The following is a 22,058-nucleotide window of genomic DNA, read 5'->3' on the forward strand; positions in this document are numbered from 1 at the left end:
TTTTATGAACCACACAGCTTCTGGTATTCCAAGACCCGACCGGACAAAAAGACGTGTTGCAGGCACGAAACATACTACCAATAGAAATACATTGCTTTTAAAATCGTTCTGTGTGACACGAAAAAAATGTGAAAATCGTGTTGGTGAACACGAATCAATAGATTAAATTAATTTCGTGACTAATAACACGAAATGCAGTGAGACTGGGTTGGATATACAAGTAGGCCTGTCACGATAATTAATTTTGTTGGGCGATACATTTTCCTGGAAATGATTGCGATAAACGATAATATTGTCAGCACTGTTGTAAGACCATTTTAGACCACTGACATAATGATAATATATAATAATAATTCAAGTACATCCTTTCAAACATAACTTTTTATTGAACATTCAACATGGCAAATGAAATGTGAAATAATGTTAAAATATATAAATGATATATAATAAATAAAACAAATTAATTAAATTATAATAAATTAATTAAATCACACACAACCAAAACAATAAATTAAATAGACTCAGGCTGGAAAACAGAGCTCTCTCTCTCTCTCGATCTCTCGCAGCGCTCTCTCGATCGCTGCGATGATCGGCGCCCTGCGACGAGCGATCGATGCAGCGAACGAGCGCTGTCCGAGCGGCGAGGGCGAGCGAGTATCAGCGAGACGAGCGTCGAGCTATCTATGTGGTCTCAGATATATCTAGACGAGAGCTATCGAGAGATCAGACTCTCTCTCTATCTCTCTCTCTATCTCTCTATCTCTCTCTCACTCTATATCTCTATATATCTAATATATCTATTCTATATATCTATCTATCTATCTATCTCTCTATTCTCTCTTCTCTCTCTCTCCCTATCTATCTATCTATCTATCTATATATTATATATATATATAAATATATATATATATATATATATATATATATATATATAATTATATTATATAAATATATAAATAAATAAATAAATATGAGCACACATTGTCTCACAAACAAAAAAGCCCTCCTTAAAACAACAGTCAAGTGTACAGTCCACTGTCCATACAAAGACCCAGATGCCTCAACAGGCCATATCCAAATCTGTTTTTCAAAGATTTCGAGCAAGGAACACCAACATGTTTGCATTGTCGGGCAAATGCATCTTTGATTGTAAACTGTATGGAGGGTGGGGGCTCTCCATCTCCAGCTCCCGTGTTTGCTACCAGCTGGGAAAACGGAATGGGGTGGTTGTGTTTTAGGTGTAGTTTAAAATGCGTGGTATTGCCTGCTTTTGTCGCTACCTTTTTTAAACAAATGCGACACACCGCCCGGCTCATTCAAGTCCGTAGGTTCGCCTCGTTGATTTGGCTTAAATCCATAATAGTGCCACACCGGAGAATCGAGATGTGTAGTAAGGTTTTGTAACCAATTCCATTTCACTTTAAATTCCCCGCGAGTAAGTCACACGTTGTCTCCCGCTTGTCGCTATATTATTAATTTGGCTGCTATACTGCTGCAGACATCAGAAAGATGTGTAACATTTTAAAGTTGGAATGAGGTTTCTGAGTGAAAGTATGAAGGAGCAGTTAGCAGTTGAAGTTGCATGAAGATTGTTCAAGTCTGAAGAGTTTCTCCATTGACTTCCATGTAAAAAATGTGATGAATTATGGGATGTATCTCTGGAATTAGGAAAGTTATGAATGAGAAAAGTAATAGCCATCGATTCCAGACCGAGCTGAACGTTTTGATGTTTGAACGGAGTTTCTGCGATGTGGAATGTGGGAGAAGAAGAGGTGCAAAATAACCCGGCGGAATAATAAAGAATTTCGTGCGTAGCCTAACAGATAGTTGGAATGCTGTATCAGCATTCCAACTGAATTACTAAACATCTTCATGCCAAACATTAGCCGCCTATAGCTTAGCGGTTGTGACGTGAAGTCATGTGACTATCATGTGGACCGTTCATAGCTTTAGCTTTTTACTTTTGTAGATTTAATTTACACTTAAACTATTATAAAATCATTGTTGATATGTGGAGATGATCCTACTGGACAAAACATGGAAGTCTCATAAAGGTGTGTTTTCCACAGAGGATAGACTGCTGCACCAATTCCTAAATATAAGTGGGTCCACAGAAGAGGTGGTTAAATAGTGGTGCGTTAGATGGAAGCATTCGCTACAACGTCCTATAATCAGCACGATCACCATATGGCCCAGTTGTTGCTTTTATTTGATTGGTACCTGACCAGTTTGTTGAACCATAATTAAAAGTCAGTCAGTCAGTTGCTGCTCACCAGCACTCAAGTCCATATCACAAACACCTTTAGATCCCCGGGCCTAAAAACAGAAAGAAATTTGAAAAATGATTCACTTCTTTCATTGCCATTTACTTTGTATGTTTAACATCAAATCTGAGCCCAATTCCTCTCAGACCACCCACCAGTATACATGGCTGCATTAACAACAGCTAATTATGCTTTAATTGTTTAGTTGCTGGTTAATGAGTAGTGAGTGCTGTAATATGAAGTCTTTTTATTGGTGTGTGTGTGTGCCGGGTGGAGAGGTGTGTTCAGGGCTGTGACACGGTTAACTGACGCTGTCTTATGGTTCACTTGTGCTTTAGTAATCATACGGCGACTCATCATTTGTAAACTAATTCAAACATTCTAATGGGCTTTATCAGCAGCAACACACACACACACACTCACAACTACACACACTGTTATTACACACTAATGAAAAAGAGACCCTTGAGAATAAGGGGTTAGCTTAACGTTTTTACTGCTCCACATAACCCTAATCACTGTGATTATTATGCTGCTTGACTGAAGTGTATGTGTCCTCGGCTGTTAAAGACATAGCAGCCACACACACACACACACACACACACACACACACACACACACACACACACACACACACACACACACACACACACACACACACACACACACACACACACACACACACACACACACACACACACACATCTGTGTTATGGAAATGACCCCTGTGTGTATGGAGTGTTGTGTTCTGCATTGTAGCCCAGTCAATGGCTAACAACCTCACCAGGAAATTAAAACCATAAATTCTGCTTAGCGCTGATAGCAGCTCAAACACACACACACACACACACACACACACACACACACACACACACACACACACACACACACACACACACACACACACACACACACACACACACACTTTGCCTTCCCTTCTCCCTTAAGCCAAAGGGATACAGTCAAAATATAGGACATCATGTATGTCCTCATATATGATGTTGATATTCTATATTATTTAAACCAGGTGTGTTCAAGGACCCTGACCTTGGCCAGGAAAAACAGGCACTCGTTTGTTTAATTCTTTTGCGGTCTAGATTTCTTTAATTTATTTCTTTATTGCGTGTGTTTATAAATTACCTCGAGGGCCGTACCAAATGGTCTCGCGGTCCGTATACGGCCCGGAGGTTCCCCACCCCTGATTTAAACCAACATGAATGACGAACAAGTGTTGTGTGTTTGTCCAAAATCCTGTATCCTGGGTATACAATCATTTGACAGCTGTGTCCATGAGTTAAGTGGATGTAATAACAGTGTAATATCGGTGTTACATGGTTGTAATATAGGTCTAATAACAGTGTAACTTGGGTGTAATAACGCAGTAATATGGGTTTAATACTGTGTAATCACAGTGTAATATGGGTGTTACATGGGTGTACTATTGCTCTAATAACAGTGAATTATAGGTCTAATTACATTGTGGTGTAATAACAGAGTAATACGGGTATAATATGGGTGTAATAATGGTGTAACCTGGGTGTAATAACGGAGTAATATTGGTGTACGGTGTAATGGGTGTTTTAATCTCTATTATTGGTGTAATAACAGTGTAATATGGGTGTGATGTTGAAAAAACTAATGTTACATAATATTTACATGTGATTGCCCATTGAAGTGTAAAACCATACGTAATCTTCCTTAGATGAAGGCTACAGATGATGATGACGATGATGATGACGATGAAGACTTCGATGAGGTTCCAGAGAAGGAGGGATATGAGCCACACATTCCAGAGCACCTACGAGCTGAGTATGGTACGTTCAACACACACACACACACACACACACACACACACACACACACACACACACACACACTGCACACCTCCAACCTTAAGCCTACAGACACGTGCATAAATAGTGAGGTTAAGCTACAAAAGAAGACCTGCTGCTGCCCTAATCTTTTAAGTTTCACACACACACTTAACAAACAAACACACACACACACAGACACACTTCAGAGAGCAGCCCTCAGCAGCTGGTAGTGTGCAGGTGAAGGGCTTCTGAAGTGGGTTTATTTATACAACCAAGTGTGTGTGTGCCACAGACTCCTGGATGATTGTGGTTGTAAGACCAGCATTTCATAGTTGTTGACTACAGTTGAGGAGATAACCGTGGAGGAGGAGCAGTTAATCAACTCGTATGACTCTTAATCTCACTTCTAAAGTGAATTAAATAGGGAAAATGAACTATCCCCCATTTATTCTGTGGACCCTCTCCCTCCAGATCACTGGGGGTCCCTGGACCACTGGTTGAGTAATGCTGGTCTATGTCAAACTCATAACCTGAATACAGCGAGTCCAAATCACACAGATTTACACAATCTGATAGGGCTGCCACTTTGTATTTCAAATCCAAACAATAATACTTAATCTGTCCGTGTGCTCACATTCTGTCTCTTTAGCTGCTACATGCTGCCCTCTGCTCCCCAGCCAGTCTATGTGTCTGCTGTTTCCTGCTGAGCAAGTAGAGGACAGTGGCTTCAACAGACACAGCTTCTTCTGGGAAGAGGTTATTCAGAGCAGAGCTAAATGTGTTGGTGATTTTTTCATAAATCAGAAACTATGATCTGAAAGAGGCTAAAGTGGGGAGTTGGTTAATATTGTCTTTGTACCCTTCACATTTAACTGCACAGTCATTTGAGAGATGGTTCATGGTAATGTATTGATTGTTGCAGCTTTAAAAACCTGAAGCAAGATCCGAGCATAGCCTCAATGTGTTATCCACTCAGGTTGATGTGAAAGCAAAGTGTCAACAGTCAGCTGCAAAGTCATTGGTGAATACCCAGAAAAAATATCTATTACCAGAAGCAACAGGTACTCTGGTTAGTATTGGCCAATCACATTTGAGCAAGCCCCCCGGGGGTTTGGCCGCTTTTGAAGCCAATTCTTGTAGTCTGTTCTCGTCCGTGACGTCACTGGGCCGAAAAATACTTTTTCCCATTGATTTACATTGTGAAAGTCACGTATATCAATTAGCGCATAGATTCTTTCCCAAAAAAAAGCAAGCAGAAACTCCAGAGTTATTTTCACTCTCCATTCATTAGACTGAGGCCCCGCTCACACGGGACCGTTTGCGTTTATGCACAGTATGCGTATTCAAAAAAGTCTTCCGTTCACATGCATTCGTTTCATTTAACGTGTCTGTTCCAACGAGGCCGCTGGAAACGCTGCAGTACATATGCCGGGACTGTAAGTGGCGCTGTACTTCCACACGAGACCGCTCGAAAGCGCTGGACACGCTGTAGTACATATGCCGGGACTGTAAGTGGCGCTGTAACTTCCGCCAAAATACACCAAAAGCCGTGAAGAAGAGCAGCCCGAGCAGCCCCGCCGCAATGTTGCCATGGCTACCCTTCTGTTTAAGCCCCGCGGTGGATTTAGCAACATGTAGTTCATGTAATTCTCCATGTCCACTTGTTGCTGATGGTTGTGGTAGAGGAGCTGTAGATTTTGCACTAATATCTGTAGCATGGTCAGTAGCACTAGCAGTAGCTACTGACAGGAGGAAGTGTGTGTGGCGATTGCTGGTATTCAGCGGGATATAGTCATTTCCTCAGCATGTAAATATATGGATAAATGCAACGGGGAAGTTAACTGAAAGAAACCGAATCTGTGGATATTGCATCGACCGACCAAGAAGCACGTCTCTGTGGAGAGGACGCGCTCAGAAAGAGAGATATTCTCTACAAACACCGGGTGAGATCGCACCTTTGTCAATATAATGGATCAATGCATGAAATCTGACTCTGTTTATTTTGTTTAAGGAGTATATTGGGCGTTAACAATTCTAGTTTGCCTTTTATAATATTATTTCATTCAAGAACCCCTTGTGCGTTTAATTAACACAGCTATTTTTGATAGTTGCTACAGCAGTGAGCAGGAGAGGTGGGGAGAGGTGGGGCTATCGCTATTTTTTCAGGAAATATTCGTATAGAGGTGATTACACGGACTCGGTTGACCCCCCAGAGCGTTTCGTTTGCAAATCTATCCACCTTGGGACCCGTTATCGTTTGTGGGGTCAGTTTCTATCGGCCTCGTGTAAATAATAGGGCTATACGCACGCGAAACTATGCAGATACAAGCAGTTTTCTCCTCGTGTAAACGGCGCCTGAGCTGAGGACGTCAAATTGGAGGCGGAGCTTCAGGAAAACACACAAGCTCCATCGCCCGAAGTCCCCCATTTATCCGGATTCTTTTTAATCTAGTCGATCAATCTTTGTCTTGCTCTGCAAATTGCAACTTTCATAGGAATGAACAGGGCCCTGCCTCCAACACTGTTTCCAGCTCTCTTTATACCTCCATGCGCAGCTAAACAGTACTTCTGAGGGCCATTTGTCCCAATGCAACCTGGGAACCCATTGGCTTTTGATGATTCAGATTGTATTCGCTTAAGATAAGCTTTTAAACTGCCTAATGGAAAACAATCCTGTCATAGACGTCGCCTCTCAACGTCTGTAGTTTCTAATCAGGAACCGGAAGTCTTGGCCCAAGTATCTGCTCACCAGAACCCCTGAGTACTGCCCTGGGACTGACCCCGGGAGGACATAAATGCTAAATGCCCTAACAAGCTCACAATGGGTGAGCTAATGGTTTGCATAGTCCCACACGCTGAATGCTAACCGTGAGCTCTCTGATTTGGAATGCAGGACGCTCTTGTAATGGAGACAGATGTTTCTTTTCCACAAGTATTTCCCCCCCCGTGTGTCTTTGATGGATATTGTGCTGTCAACACATCCATTCCCCTTCACCCTGAGTCATCAGTAGCTGCATATGAGTGCAGTGCATATCTGTGGTTTCATTGCTCCTGTATGGATCATGTCTAGCCTCCAGGCAGCATGCTAGGTTAGAGGTCAAATGTTCAGGTCATTAACCAACTGCCTGCTCATCTCAACGCAGCGTCAGCTTTACAACGACACGCTTTTTTTCCTAAATATTAGATTAGCTGTTAGTATCATTATCACCAGGCTCCAGGCAACAGTAAAAGTCTCACACTGCTCCGTCAGCCACATTCAGCCCCCCCCCCCCCCATCACTCATATCAGCCAGCATTACTTTCTTTACTGTATGTGTGTCTTTGTTAATGACACCATAACAGAACACGTTGCAGACAGTGGTGTTATTGCGTGTTCAGCTGTGAGGCGACCTTTGACCTCCCAGCAGCCTCCTGAGTCATTACATTCACACTGAGCCTCCTCTTTACCTGAGAGCCTGCTCCACTCCCACCTCCCTCCATTACTAATCAATTAGAAGCTAAAGTAATTAGATTGTATCTGATGTGCCCAAACAGCTGTGTGTGTGTGTGTGTGTGTGTGTGTGTGTGTGTGTGTGTGTGTGTGTGTGTGTGTGTGTGTGTGTGTGTGTGTGTGTGTGTGTGTGTGTGTGTGTGTGTGTGTGTGTGTGTGTGTGTGTGTGTGTGTGTGTGTGTGTGTGTGTGTGTGTGTGTGTGTGTGTGTGTGTGTGTGTGTGTGTGTGTGTGTGTCAGGGTGATTAGTGGGTTAGGTAATGATCTGCAGGGGCCATACCACATTAACAATGCAACCTCCTTAATGAGCCCCTATTAGCCCTGCACCTAGGTGTTACCCCCCACACACACATACAGTACACACAAACACAGCAGCAACCAAGCAAGAGCACCTTGCATAGTCATCCATCGTCTACTTGTTTTATTCTGACATGTATTTATCTATTTGTGAACTTTTTAATGAATGAATCTGTGCTGGCTCCTAAAGGGTGGACTGAGCCAGGACAGCAGGAAGTCTATATTCCACTGCACACTGAAACACACCTGCTTCCTCTGCACCTTGGCCAATGAAAATACAATTAGTAATAACTAATAATCATTTTAATTTCTGTATGTAGCACTTCAAAGGTTCAGCCCCTTTTTAAAGCTGTTTCTAGCTGTCCTGATTTAGTATCCTCTTGGTTGATTGCACTTATTGTAAGTTACAAAGCAAATGTAATGTGATGTCAATTATAAAGCTGTTGTCATTCTATTGTCAGGAAATGCAATAGAAAAAACAAACAAAGCAGCAACTACCTAGTTAGTTTCTGAATCTTTGCACTCTCCAACCGATTACTAACGACCATCAAATATATGGTTTCATAACAAAAAAATGGTTCTGGCACTGCAGGTTTTGGCAAACATTACACAAACAGGAATAAAGAGTTTTTGTTGGTGCTAGTTTCAGCTTGTTGTCAAAGCTGAAACCATTTGTGCATCTTCATAAAAAAAAGGTAAGGGTCAGAAGCCTGATCACTGCTTGAGGAGCTGCTGTGGCTGGATGGCTAACCAGCAGAAATACAGGTGCTATCGTGCCACAAATCTAGCAAGCTAGTTTGCTAAACAAAGAAAGAATATGTATGAATCCATTGATTCCTCGCAGCGGCTGTGTCTCACGGTGCAGCACAGCTAATGTTAGCAGTCTGGCTCGAGCTCTCCAGCAGAGTGGTGCAGGAATAAAACCCATACATTGGTTAGCAGTTCAGCACTTCAGTTTCCCTCGTCTCAAAGTCAATGTTTTTTTGAACGTGTTTTTGGTTAGCAGCCTGTAATTGGTCACACACAATTGGTGTGATTATGAAATGTACAGCACCAGGACAGTGGACACATTTAGGTCAAAATGTGTCCACATCCACTGTGTGGGTGTTTAATGAATTGGTTCAACTTTGGACATGCTTTTTTTGTGCTGTTGACAGACAGCAAACGGTCGTGGCAGTGCTACCTTTTAAGGGATGCATCATAGAGTGGTTCAGTACTAGCATATATTTGAATGCCGACCTGGAAGTTAGCATTCAAAAGGCTCCATCGACAAAAAGCAATCAGATGTATTCATTGGATCTTTGAACATTACAGAAAATAAGCTCTTAAGCAAACACGTTTATGATACTTACATGTTTTGTTCAGCAGGATAATCTCCACGTATTCACAGCGCTTTATGATTTCTTTAGCGTAAATACAACAACCAAAATTAAACAACAGTTAGACCAGGGGTCTCCAACCTTTTTTAGGATGAGAGCTACTTTCAAAAAATAAAACGAGTCGTGAGCTACTTTTACTCCTCTTTGTTTGTTTTTTGCAGTGTATATATTTAGCACATTTTAACATTATGATATGCTGACCTTTAACCTTTGTGTGCTGTTTGGGTCTGTGGGACCCGTTTTCAGTGTTTACTAAAAGAACATGTATTCAATTTAATTATTTTAACCTGCTTTATTTGGGGGTGGACCTCACATTCTCTAGGGGGGTCCTCACCTCCTCTAGGGGGGTCCTCACCTCCTCTAGGGGAGTCCTCACATCCTCTAGGGGGGTCCTCACCTCCTCTAGGGGGGTCCTCACCTCCTCTAGGGGGGTCCGGGGGCATGCACCCACGGGAAGATTTGTTTTTAAATGTTGAAGTGAAAAGCATCAATCTGGAGCACTTTGAGCACCAGATGAATTGATGGATACAGCTCTCAACACTCAGATGAAAGGGAGCTGTATACTTTTCAATAATCCAAACATCTTTAGAATATGATCACAACCAATAACAAATCATTTAAACTTGTTTATTCTTATCTTATGTTACCTAGTTAGCATTCTTTCTTTTTATTTATGCATATTTTATTAATCACTCCCCTTTTAAACTGTGTTTTGTTTTGTTTACTGTCCTATAGTACACATTAGGCGCTTTCACACCGGAGTACTTTTCCCAGTATAGTTCCGAAAATGTGCGTTCACACTAAAAAAATCCAGAACTAGAACTTAGTTCATGAGAACCTTTCCATCCCCTTCTCAGTCCCTGCTAGAGAGCAGGTACTGTCCTGGGAGAAAAAGGTTCCCATTTCTGATTGGCTGGGAGGATTGCAAACCACGCCCCGTAAAACTCCCAAAAAGTTTTGTGAAGCCGCCATTTTATTTGTTGGCATTAGCATTATTAGCATTAGCATTCGCCCAGCGCACCAACGGAGAGAGACTAACTTATGGCAACACAAAAGAAAACATGGGAGCGGTGGAGTGATGAGGAGGTGTCGGCGTTCTGGCGATTTACTCGGAAGGCTTCAGTAGAAGCTGCTGGGAGTCCCAGCAGCTTCTACTGAAGCCAGTGCCCAACTCCGGGGACTTCCGGCCCGGGACTTCGGGTGGCAGTATACGCCGTGAAGTTGTTTGCGGCCTGCCAGTAAACCCATATATAACCACCTATATCTACCTGTTAGATAGATATAGAGTTGTAGTAAGTAGATAGAGTTCGCTATGATTGAGGTTTCGTTTATGCATAGGGTAGATTCTTTTAATTACATTTCCTTTTTTGTTTTGTGTATTTTTTACATTTTGGATTTGCTTGGCGACAACGTTAGCTTAGCCAAGCTCCATTCAGAAAACACGCATTTTAAAAGGTTTTTCGCCTGCCGTCTGTCTGCAGACTTGTCAAAGCATTAATTCATGGTTTTTACTAACCGGTATCAGTATGTTGTTACTTCGGCATCATTTTGAAACGTGTATTACAATTAAATCACGGTCAAATATGTTCATTTTGTTGTAGTTGCCAGCGATTCTCTCACTAGTTTAGCATACTCAGCCCGGTTGTTGGCCCGGAAAGAACCTCGATTTTGGAGAGCCAGAAAACTGTGAAAAAGTACCCGCTAGCCGGAACTACGCCTAGTGGAAACGCAACCAAAAACGGGCCAGGCACGGCACAGCACGCTTAAACCGCGCTCTGCGCTGTAGTCGAAATGCGCCATAAGTGCCCACGCCATGTTGGCTACCCCTGAGTTAGAGGAACTGCATCAATGCTGCATATCTGCGCATCACCACCGCTAAGCTAAATGCGGCTAATGTTGGACATTAAACATTAGTATTTTTGGTACCTCGCGTAAGCAGTTTCTGTTAGCCACTTTCTCAGCAACTACACTTTTTAATAGTAGGTCAGACATTCACCAGTGGAGTGTTTACTGATGTATTTTATGTCCTAGCAGAAATGTTAAAATGTCTTCAGCTTGTGTTAACCGCAGACCAATTACAGGCTGCTAACCAAAAACACATTCAAAAAAACATTGACTTTGAGACGAGGGAAACTGAAGTGCTGAACTGCTAACCAATTTACGGGTTTTATTCCTGCACCACTCTGCTGGAGAGCTCGAGCCAGACTGCTAACATTAGCTGTGCTGCACCGTGAGACACAGCCGCTGCGAGGAATCAATGGATTCATACATATTCTTTCTTTGTTTAGCAAACTAGTTTGCTAGATTTGTGGCACGATAGCACCTGTATTTCTGCTGGTTAGCTATCCAGCCACAGCAGCTCCTCAAGCAGTGATCAGGCTTCTGACCCTTACCTTTTTTTTATGAAGATGCACAAATGGTTTCAGCTTTGACACTTGCTGGTGGCTCATTTATTAGCTTCAAGTGGCCATGCAAGTAAGACCCTGAAGGTAGAATGTGTTCATCTGCTAGAATGTTTCCTGTTGCTAACATAATATATAATCCATCATATTTTTGATGTAATTTGGACGAGGATAACCTGTCTCAAAGGTATATCTAAGATTTCAAAAGGTGTTGAGGGTTAATCTGTTTCTGTAGTCCGTCTGTTCTCTTCCGGTTCCAAACGTCTTCCCATCCCTGCTCTCTGTGCTCCTCTTCCTCTCAGCAGTAGATCACATTTATCATTTCTCTCTCTTTCTTTTCTTCTCATTCCTTCCAGTGTTCATTCATTGAGAAAGCCTGCCTCTGATCTCTCCTCCTTCTATTTCCTCTCTTTCTCCATCGATATCTCTTGCTCTCTCTTTCTTCCCCTCCGTCCTGTTCTGTCATTCTGATTATCAGTCCTCTTATCCCCCCCTCTGCTGTCAGGACACTATCTCTCTCTTTCTCAAATTAACATTTTAATTACAGGCCCTGCTTAACCCGAGAAAATCAATACCTCTTTCCGCCTTTCCTCTCTCGCTTTCTCCCTCCCTGTCTTCTCCTCAAACCCCCTTAACCCCCTTTTTCTCTCTCTTTCTCTAACACACACACACACACACACACACACACACACACACACACACACACACACACACACACACACACACACACACACACACACACACACACACACACACACACACACACACACACACACACACACACACACACACACACACACACACACACACACACACACACACACACACACTACTACTACACACATTTCCTCCCATTGATCTGTGCGTCTTAACTTCCACAACATCCAGACAAACCTTTGAAAAGAGCAGATTGAGTCCGACAAAGAGAGGAAGGGATCACAGAGTGGGGGGGGAGGGGGGGGGTTAACCTGATTGTTGACTTGGTTTTAGGTTTTTAAAAAGCACCTTGCTTTGAAAATGCACAGCCGTGCAAGAATGACTGTGACTATCAAGAAATGAGTTAAAGTTATAATGCTTTTCTGGTGTTCTCTCTTCTATAGGTTTTAGTGCATGTAAATGGTCTGCAAAGGCTCAAATTCCACACACTACCTTTTTTTATGTCCTGCTTTTTAAACACATTTGCTCTCCAGTACAGGTTAGCTCTGAGTGTTAGCGAGGCTTGCTAATGTAAACAAAGACGAGATTACGTCCAAAACACGTCAGGCATTGTTTCTGATAGCAGCTCTCTGTAGGTCCACCATCCGAAATTACGTCATATCGGCAGCAAATTTGTATCCGCTCGTTGTACCTCCGTTTTTAAAAGATGTGGGTACGGAGGAAAAGAGAAAGGGTTTTATTTTCTGACGCTGCGTGAGTTACCCGACGCACCGGGGACACATATTTATGTAGAAAAGACATCAAAAAGTGCATTTTACATGATAGGTCCCCTTTAAGGCATTACATATATTGTAACAGTATGTAGGCAGGGTCATTACCAGGGTTCACTATCCTAGGGCTGCAACTGCCGCTTATTCTCATTATCTGTTTATCTGCAGATCAGTAATCAATACCGCTTTGTTCCATATAAAGGGAACAGAGAAAATGTACCTTCACACATGATCAAATGTCTTGTTTTGTACAGAACCCAGACTATTCAGTATGCTATATTGTAGGGCAACGAATCCTCACTCTTGTACATTTTCAACAGTTAAGAGTCATTTGTTTTACATTTGTAAAAATAAATTATTAATTTGTTTTACATTTGTAAAAACAAATTACTCTTAATAGATATGAAAATGGTTTTTTTCTTTCCATTAACGTAACACAAATCATCCTAACATCTTGAACAATTCATCTAATCAGATTTTTTTTTAAAACAACACTCAATACATTTTTAAACTTCGGAACAAAAATATAATATATATATTGTTTTTTACTTGAATTCTGATTTGTTTTAATCTATTTTTCGATAATGATAATGATGGTAAATGATGAACTCTTTTCACGCATACATTTCTAGGATGCATATTACTAATTACTTGTAAAAAAAGAAAAGAAAGTGTAATAAAGTAAGGAGATAATGTGTGTGTAACAAAGCACTGCAGTGACCCTAACTTCCTGTTCCTGTTGGCAGGTTTGGACCCTGTTCCCTCCACCTCTACAGCTCCAGCCCCAAAGAGAGCTCCAGCTAAAGCCCCCGCAGCCCCCCCTCCCCCCTCCTTCTCCTCCATCAGGCGGCTGAAGCGTCTCATGGATGATGAGGAGCAGGATCCCACCTGTGCAGCGGCCACCCAGCGCCGCCTCACCCAGACCCTCCCCCTGCCTGCAGAGCCCAGGTACACCTGCTGATGTCCTCAAACCCCCTCCTTACTCCCCTCCACCTTTCCTCCCCTCCTCTCACCTCCTCTCACATCCCCTCTACTCAGCTCATTGAAGTTGCTACAGAAATCCTTTTACATCCCTAAGAGTGAAATGAACAGAAATGGACGTCTGTCTTCTTCTGCTGTTCCCGTTAGTGTTTACTTCCTGTCTGTCTTCTTCTGCTGTTCCCGTTAGTGTTTACTTCCTGTCTGTCTTCTTCTGCTGTTCCCGTTAGTGTTTACTTCCTGTCTGTCTTCTTCTGTTGTTCCCGTTAGTGTTTACTTCCTGTCTGTCTTCTTCTGTTGTTCCCGTTAGTGTTTACTTCCTGTCTGTCTTCTTCTGTAGGTTTTTCTGATGTTCAGCGCTCTATCTTTTAACATTTTTACTTTTTCACCCTTGATCGTCCTTAGCGACGGTCATTGTTATGCTTGGCAGCGGTGTGTTCAACAGTCTCAGTAACATCTGAAATGTCCAAATTGACCAATCAGAATCGAGTATTCAGCTAAGCCGGATAATGATTAGAGATATAGCATATTGCCCCTTAATACCAAAACTCCTCCTGCCTCTCAGTGCAGCACTGATGTATGAACTCCCCCCCCCCCCCTCTAATGCCAGGCCTAATTAGATCAGTCTTAGTTCCCTACAGACTCCCACAGTCACTTCATAATGTTCCTTTTGGGTCACTCAGAATATGCAGGTGTGTGTTAGAGCAGTTCTCCAGTCTGAGACCTACAGTATCTCCTGAAGCCTCTTTACAAATGAAAGGGGTCATTTCAACGTCTGTAGAGGCAGCTGGACCCGGCTGTTTCTCACACGTCACCCTGGTTCTGGTGCAATACCATGCCGTCTCTTAAGCTCTATTCCCATCAGGAAACTCCGTAAATGAAGAGCAGGATTCTATGGAAACCCCCAAAACACGTTCAGAAAGCCTCCTTAGTTCTCCTGGGAGAGACTACTAGCCGCTCACCAAGGCACCCACAGGATCAGGTTTATGAACTCAGTGCGGCATGTAGCTGATTATGAAACAGTTCCCTAATGTTGCTGTTACTTTCCTGCAGCAGCAGCAGCTCCTCGGGGCCCGGCTCCTCCTCGGGGCCCGGCTCCTCCTCGGGGCCCGGCTCCTCCTCGGGGCCCGGCTCCTCTCAGAAGGCTGCTGATGCTCCTGTGGTTCCGTTTGGTCTGGACCTCTACTACTGGGGCCAGGAGCAGCCCAACGCTGGCAAGATCATCAAGTAACCAAGACTCACTCACACACACACACACACACACACACACGCATGCACGCACGCACGCACGCACGCACGCACGCACGCACGCACGCACGCACGCACACACACACGCACACACACACACACACACACACACACACACAGCTTCATTTTTATCCTGAGAATACCGAATTTGTATTTATGTATAGAAATGTGTTGATTTTTAAAGAATCATTTGTAACATTCTATTTCATTTAAATACACTTAAATTCTGAATCTTTGAGAACAGGGGCCCAGATTCTAAACAGAAAGTATTCGAAGTATATCTTACTAACACTTCGAGAGTTTTAAATAATTTACTTATCATACAGAAACATTTACAATCAACAAAACACTAATAAAATACCCTAAAACTAAAAGTATCCAACCCTAACTTCTAAGTGGTCCCAAATGATTTATTTTATCAGACCACACGTAAAAAAATAGATAAGATATAATAAAAAAAACATATAACGAATTTCATAATACCATACAGCAACAGGAGAGTCTTCGTCATGCTCTGCTGTGCGGTCCCTGTGCAGGTCGGCCTCCCAGCATCAGTTCTGGGTTCCCATCGATGTGGACGAGGAGGTGGAGAACAAGGAGCTGCTGGCAGAGAGCCGCAGCAGATACATCTCCTTCCCCGGGAGCTTCACCCCGGTCAGCCATCACTGCCAAGCTCCTCTGGGGGGCGGGAAGCTGTGCCAGAGACAGGACCGCCTCAAGGTACGGGACACAAAGACTGCCCCCCTTTCTCATTGTAGTCCCTCTCCATCCAGCTGCTTCCAGGGCTGTTTGGAGCCGGGCCCCGATTCCAAACCAGTTTTTTGTGTTTCCACTGCATCAGTCCCGGCTATGGGCCCCAAAAACTGGTCCGACTGCGGCATTTATAATCCTGGCGCGCTCCAATAACAGAGAAACACTTACTGTAGGTCAGAAGCTTGAGGGGAACAACAGCAGGCCAAGGAGAGCGTAGAACGTTGTTGAAGAATCAGTAGCGCAGAGTTCGCACATTGGCTAAAACGCCCCCACACATATATATGGTATTGACACGCCACGCAACATTAACCAGGCATATGTGTGACTTATTATTTATGATTCAACATACTTTAAACCACAACCTGTTTCTGATATTGTGTTAGCCACAAGGACCTCTTCATTCAAAGCATTTATGGAGAATAATGATTTAGTTGTTCCTTTAAACACACACAAATGTAATGCAATACATATTTAGTTTATAGGGTCTACATCTTGATATTGATGAGTCCAACTGGCTTTGCTGGCCAGGCTAACATCATCCATGTAGAAACGTTATACAATCCTTGATGTACAGTGCTATGTGCCAAACCTTTTCAGTTAAGGCCAAACGCCGTGGTCAGCAAATGCTAAACCATAGTAGCATACCGTTAGCGACGTCACTCTGGAGAAAAGTATAATGTTGGAGAAGTCGTTTCTGAATTTCAATCTGGCTTCGTGAGTTTAACAGCAACATGAGCACAAACGCAGTCCAACATTGTCCTTATTATGAGGGATATCTCCGCTGGCGTTAGAGCGACTAAGCGATGACTTCTTGTTGTGGCTCCTACTGGGCTGAGGTCAGTTTTGAAGCAACCAAACCAGCCCCACAGACTGAATGGCACTTGTTTCATTGAGAGATGTATCAGAGTGTGTGTGAGCTGTCCCTCTGTCCTCCAGTGTCCTTTCCATGGAGGCATCGTCCCTCGGGACCAGGAAGGGAGACCCTGCAGACTGGAGGACCGGCTGAGGGAGGAGAAGGAGGAGAGGAAGAGGAGGGAGGAACACCCGGGTAAGGAGCACACATCCCTGCACATTGTTCACAAAATGTTCCTCACACCACAGGGAGAAGAAGTAGAAGATATTTTCTACAATCAACACTAAACAGTAAAAATACTGTATTACCAGAAAGGAAAATATTGCTTAACCTGTTTCACGCCTTCCCCCCGGTACCGGGCGGATAAACGCGTCATTTGCAGGAAACAACGTCTAAGGAATCTTAATATTGAATAAAACTATGAATGTGTTATATCCATGTAACGGGAAGAAACTCAGCTAACTGATCTTTTTAATTTTTTTTTTTCAAAAAAAACCCACAATGCTAGCACTCAGCCTCTGAATTAGCCTCGATCGAAAAAACGGGACGACAAAGGCACATAAACTCACTCGGAACTCCCTTATTACTTATCCTAGATGCACAACCAAACACTATTTTTTGGTGTCCTGGAGACACTGAATCTAACGGTGCCCACCTCAACACTCAGTGATAAACATTCGCGACGCTATCAACGAAAGCGTACATCATCACATGTGGAGCCAAGAAGCTAAACATGTAAATATGGCTCACCTTGGTCAAAAGTGGTCTTCAATGGCATTAAAACGATAAAAAAAACGATGCTGCAGTTAATCCATAGGTTCATCCTATGTGTCTGTGCCTTCTTTGAAATTATTTCTGATAATCCATAAGCAATACAACTGCGTTTTAGTTTCCAAACTCCAGAAGGAGACATTCCTCCAGTTTAGTTTCGCTTTCCACACGCGAAGCGGCAACATTTTTTCTTTACAATGTGTGTCTATGTAGGTATCGTCCTTCGATTCTATTGGCTCTAACGGTCACAAGGGTATGTCAACCAACCAGATCGAGCAAGGGGGGCCAGAGATAGGTCAAATCCACCCAAATGACCCCAGATGGCCCAGTTTTTGGCTAAATCTCTCTAAAAAGGTCAAATTTCACTTGTTTTGCATCAATCTTGATACAGGGTACTTATTATATGTTGTACTTTGGATTCCTAAAGCTTTTAGTCTACTAACCCTTTGAAATGATTTCTGATAATCCATAAGCATTAAAACTGCTTTTCCGTTTCCAGATGTCAAAGCTAGAGATAGGTTCACTCTGATGGAAAATTACATGCGCGAAGCCTCCACCTTTTCTCTTCACAACGTGTGTGTGTGGGGGACTCCCCCTTCGATTCTATTGGCTCTAACGGTCAGAAAGAGGTGTCAACCATCAAAATCGAGCAAGGGGGGCCAGAGATATGGAACATCCACCCAAATGACCCCAGAAGTGGTTTCTTTTTGCTAAATCTCTCTAAAAAGGTCAAATGTCACTTGTTTTGCATCAATCTTGATACAGGGTACTTATTATATCTTGTACTTTGGATTCCTAAAGCTTTTAGTCTACCTTACCATCATCCAAGGCTGGTTTTCACTATAAGTAAAAAAGAATTTTTGGACGGACACTATAATTTACAGTTTTTTACGATGTAAAATCTGAATTTTCTTTAAAATAAAAAACATCTATATTGATTCTGACTTTTCTACATCCAACTCACAGGTTTATCATTACTTTGAGAAAAAAGATTATTAATTTAACCCTTTTAGAAGGGAAGATATGGTCATTTGTTCTGGGAATGTCATTTTCGAGCCTGAGACCTGAAAAACAGGCTCAGGGCTTAACAGGTTAAGTAAAAGTACAAAAGTTTTAGCATCAAGTTATACCTCAGTACCAAAAGTAAAAGTACTCAATATGTGTAATGTCCCATTTCATAATCACATACTTTAAATTATTGGACTATGATTATTTATTTAATAATAGGGTTAACCCTACAAGACACCTTAAAAGTGACAACACGTGAAGAACTGGAGTGGTTTAAGCTATCATCATTTTCCCCGGAGGTTATTTTGGTCTGATGATGTTGGTGCTACAATTGTATCAACCAACAGACCAAATAATAAAAAAAAAACAATAATATTATTAACATTCCTTTCCTCTTTCTATCGGACATGGGAATTAAAAACACAGTACACAAATCACTTATTGTGATTGACAGCTAGTTATATACTACTATACACTATGAACTGGACGTGAAGCTAAAAGACGACTGAACAAAGCAAAACAAATAATAAGTAAAAAAATAATCCAAATGTGTTCATAGGTATTGTGTTTAGTTATAATGTTGTGCTGCGGCTAGTGTCAGTTGGCTCAACTTGTGAAACAGTTTGCTTTCCCACCAACCAGAGCCATGTATGACCTGATCATTGACCTCGCTGCAACACAAATGTGAATATTCCTCCACAGAACAGCCATGGTGGACTGCTGCTGTGCTCTTGTTGCTTTTACACAAAGGAAAAATCATTTGCAAGTACGACTTCTCCAGAACTTCCTCCTGGTTCTAAATGACACACACACACACACACACACACACACACACACACACACACACACACACACACACACACACACACACACACACACACACACACACACACACACACACACACACACACACACACACACACACACACACACACACACACACACACACACACACACACACACACACACACACACACAGGTGATGACAGAGCACAGAGCCCTGCTGCAGCTCTGATCACTCTCAGGCTCTCACTGTCTCTCAACATCTCTGATTTATTTTCTGTCTTTAAGTTTTCTTAGTCTCTATTCTGTCGTCCGCTATTTTTAGTAAAAATAACATAGTTCTTCGAATCTTTAATCTTCTTCTTGTTATTATTATTTCAACCACACTTTGGCTCTCAATAACTTCAACATACTTTCAGCTACAGAAATCATTCAAATATCAAACTATTCAGCCTTTTCAGCACATGATGGGAAACTTTTTCCAAATATTTTATACTTTTTTAAATATTCAGCTTTTTAAACTCTTTTTTTAACATGTAACTCAATGGGAGGAACCTTCAAATCCTCTTTTAACTACACCATGCGCCAAATGCTTCTCCTTCCACATACTTTCAGCTAGAGACTTCATTCCAACTTTAAAATTATCACAAGACCTTCAGCTATTCAAATCGTATTCAGTTTTGATATCTTTTACACTTTTTGAGATATTTAAAGGGGACCTATCATGCAAAATGCACTTTTGTACGTCTTTTATACATGAATATGTGTCCCAGGTGTGCCAGGGAACTCACCAAGTGTCAGAAAACACAACCCTCTCTATTTTCCTCCATACCCAAATCTCTAAAAAAGGGGCTGCAACGGATCTGATAAAAACTGATCCAGATTTGAACACTGTCCTGACGTCAGGACGGTGGGGCTACGGCTATTGGGCCAACTCCACCAATCAGGAGGAGACAACCACGGCATTGCCATTCGAAAGCGCTGGAGACGCTGTAGTACATATGCCAGGCCTCTAGATGGTACTGTTGCTCACAGAATCAACCCTTGCAAAAACAGAGCTATGAATTGTCAAATTGAGCGAAATGAGGCATGGCTAAAATGCATGATCTGTTTGGTATTTTGAAAAAAAAAAAGTATAAATATGCCTTATATAGGTATGGTCCTACACTATATTATTCAAATATAGCATGATAGGTCCACTTTAACTTAGTTTGGAGCTTGGTAAAGAGGCTTTCCTCAGATTTTAACATTAGTGTGTATTGCGCAGCTCGTTAAGTCTAGAGTGCTTTGATCTCAAAACAGAGCGGAGGACAGCTTGAAATTCGCCCAAAAAAATGTTTTATACCTGCAGTAATTCCCAAACCCTACACTCCTCAGACATCATTTTTCATGAAAAACGTAGGAAAACCTCTCCTACGTTGAAAAAAAAAAAAAGAATTGAGCAAAGAATTAAACAAAATGCCTCTTGAGGGCATGAAGTGACAAAAACTTTCAACATGTCTCCATTAAGGCCCATTGTAAATACAGCCTGATTTTTCCTCACAGCAGCAGCCGCACACCTTTAGTTAATCTGCCAAAAAGGCCACATTATTGACCCGAAAGTACATAAAAAGCAGACTCAGACGCTCGTCAGGGTCCTGAGACGCTTCACGCGTTGACATTTCACCGATATCTGCTACAGTTATTCAACAAAACGTTCACATGTAAGAGGTTTATCTCTCATTCAGAACAATGGAAAGGCTCTCCTCTCCACATCACCATGGAAACCTTTGACCTCTGGGCTCAAGCACAGGTGTTTCATAACGTCGTTAGCTCAAACATAAACACCTGTGTCATGGAACACGATGATGTCATAACTCCAACTGACATGCTCAGAACGCCACCAAACATCACATGATGGTTAACACTGTGGCCCTGAACAGCTCTACATCAAATCTGATGTTACATAATGTGGTGTTACCATGGCAACCCATCCCTCGCCATAAAACACGATGTTGCTGTAACTCCAATGGACACGGTCCGATCATCCCCCAATCTTCACTTTTATATCACCGGTCCATGCCTCAACAGCTCTACGCCAAATCTGACATCTCACCTCATCAAATCTGATGTTACATAATATGCCGTTTCCATGGAAACGCATCCCTCGCCAAAAAACACGGTGTTGTCGTAACGCCTATGAAAAGGGTCAAAACAGCACCAGACTTCAGATAATGGTTAATGGTCCAGCCCTCAACATGTCTATGTGCCAATAGTGAGTTTTCCTCAAAAGCTATTGCCATGGCAACGCATCCCTCGCCATAAAACACGATATTGCTATAACTCCTATGAAAATGGTCAAAACGTGCTCAAACTTCACGTGTGCTAACAGTCCAGCTGTGAAGACATCTACGTGACAGTTTTGAGATTTCTTCAAATGCCGTTGCCATGGCAACACAATGCTCACCATGAAACACGGTTTTCTCATAACTTCAGTGAAAATGCTCCAAAACGGCCCAAAACTTCACCGGTTTGGTAACGATGCAGCCATCAACGCATCTAAGCGTATTATGGGGTTTCATCAAATGCCGTTGCCATGGCGACAGATCACTCG

General features: G+C 42.3%; 1 protein-coding gene across 3 annotated transcripts in view; it reads left to right on the forward strand.

Moving 5' to 3' along the window:
* The window catches only part of uvssa (UV-stimulated scaffold protein A), a 43,754-nt gene that overhangs the window by 18,769 nt on the left and 2,927 nt on the right, over window positions 1–22,058 (forward strand). The window contains exons 9-14 of one of the 3 annotated variants that reach the window (XM_034115739.1): window positions 3,967–4,078; window positions 13,818–14,019; window positions 15,103–15,111; window positions 15,148–15,276; window positions 15,834–16,017; window positions 16,987–17,098. In XM_034115739.1, coding sequence (XP_033971630.1) covers window positions 3,967–4,078; window positions 13,818–14,019; window positions 15,103–15,111; window positions 15,148–15,276; window positions 15,834–16,017; window positions 16,987–17,098 — 748 coding nt within the window. Of the gene's footprint in view, window positions 1–3,966; window positions 4,079–13,817; window positions 14,020–15,102; window positions 15,277–15,833; window positions 16,018–16,986; window positions 17,099–22,058 lie in introns of all 3 variants that reach the window. The other 2 variants (XM_034115737.1, XM_034115738.1) reach the window with 2 other exon arrangements.

Source organism: Trematomus bernacchii, unplaced genomic scaffold (genome assembly GCF_902827165.1).
Source record: "Trematomus bernacchii unplaced genomic scaffold, fTreBer1.1, whole genome shotgun sequence".
Taxonomy (NCBI): Eukaryota; Metazoa; Chordata; class Actinopteri; order Perciformes; family Nototheniidae; genus Trematomus; species Trematomus bernacchii.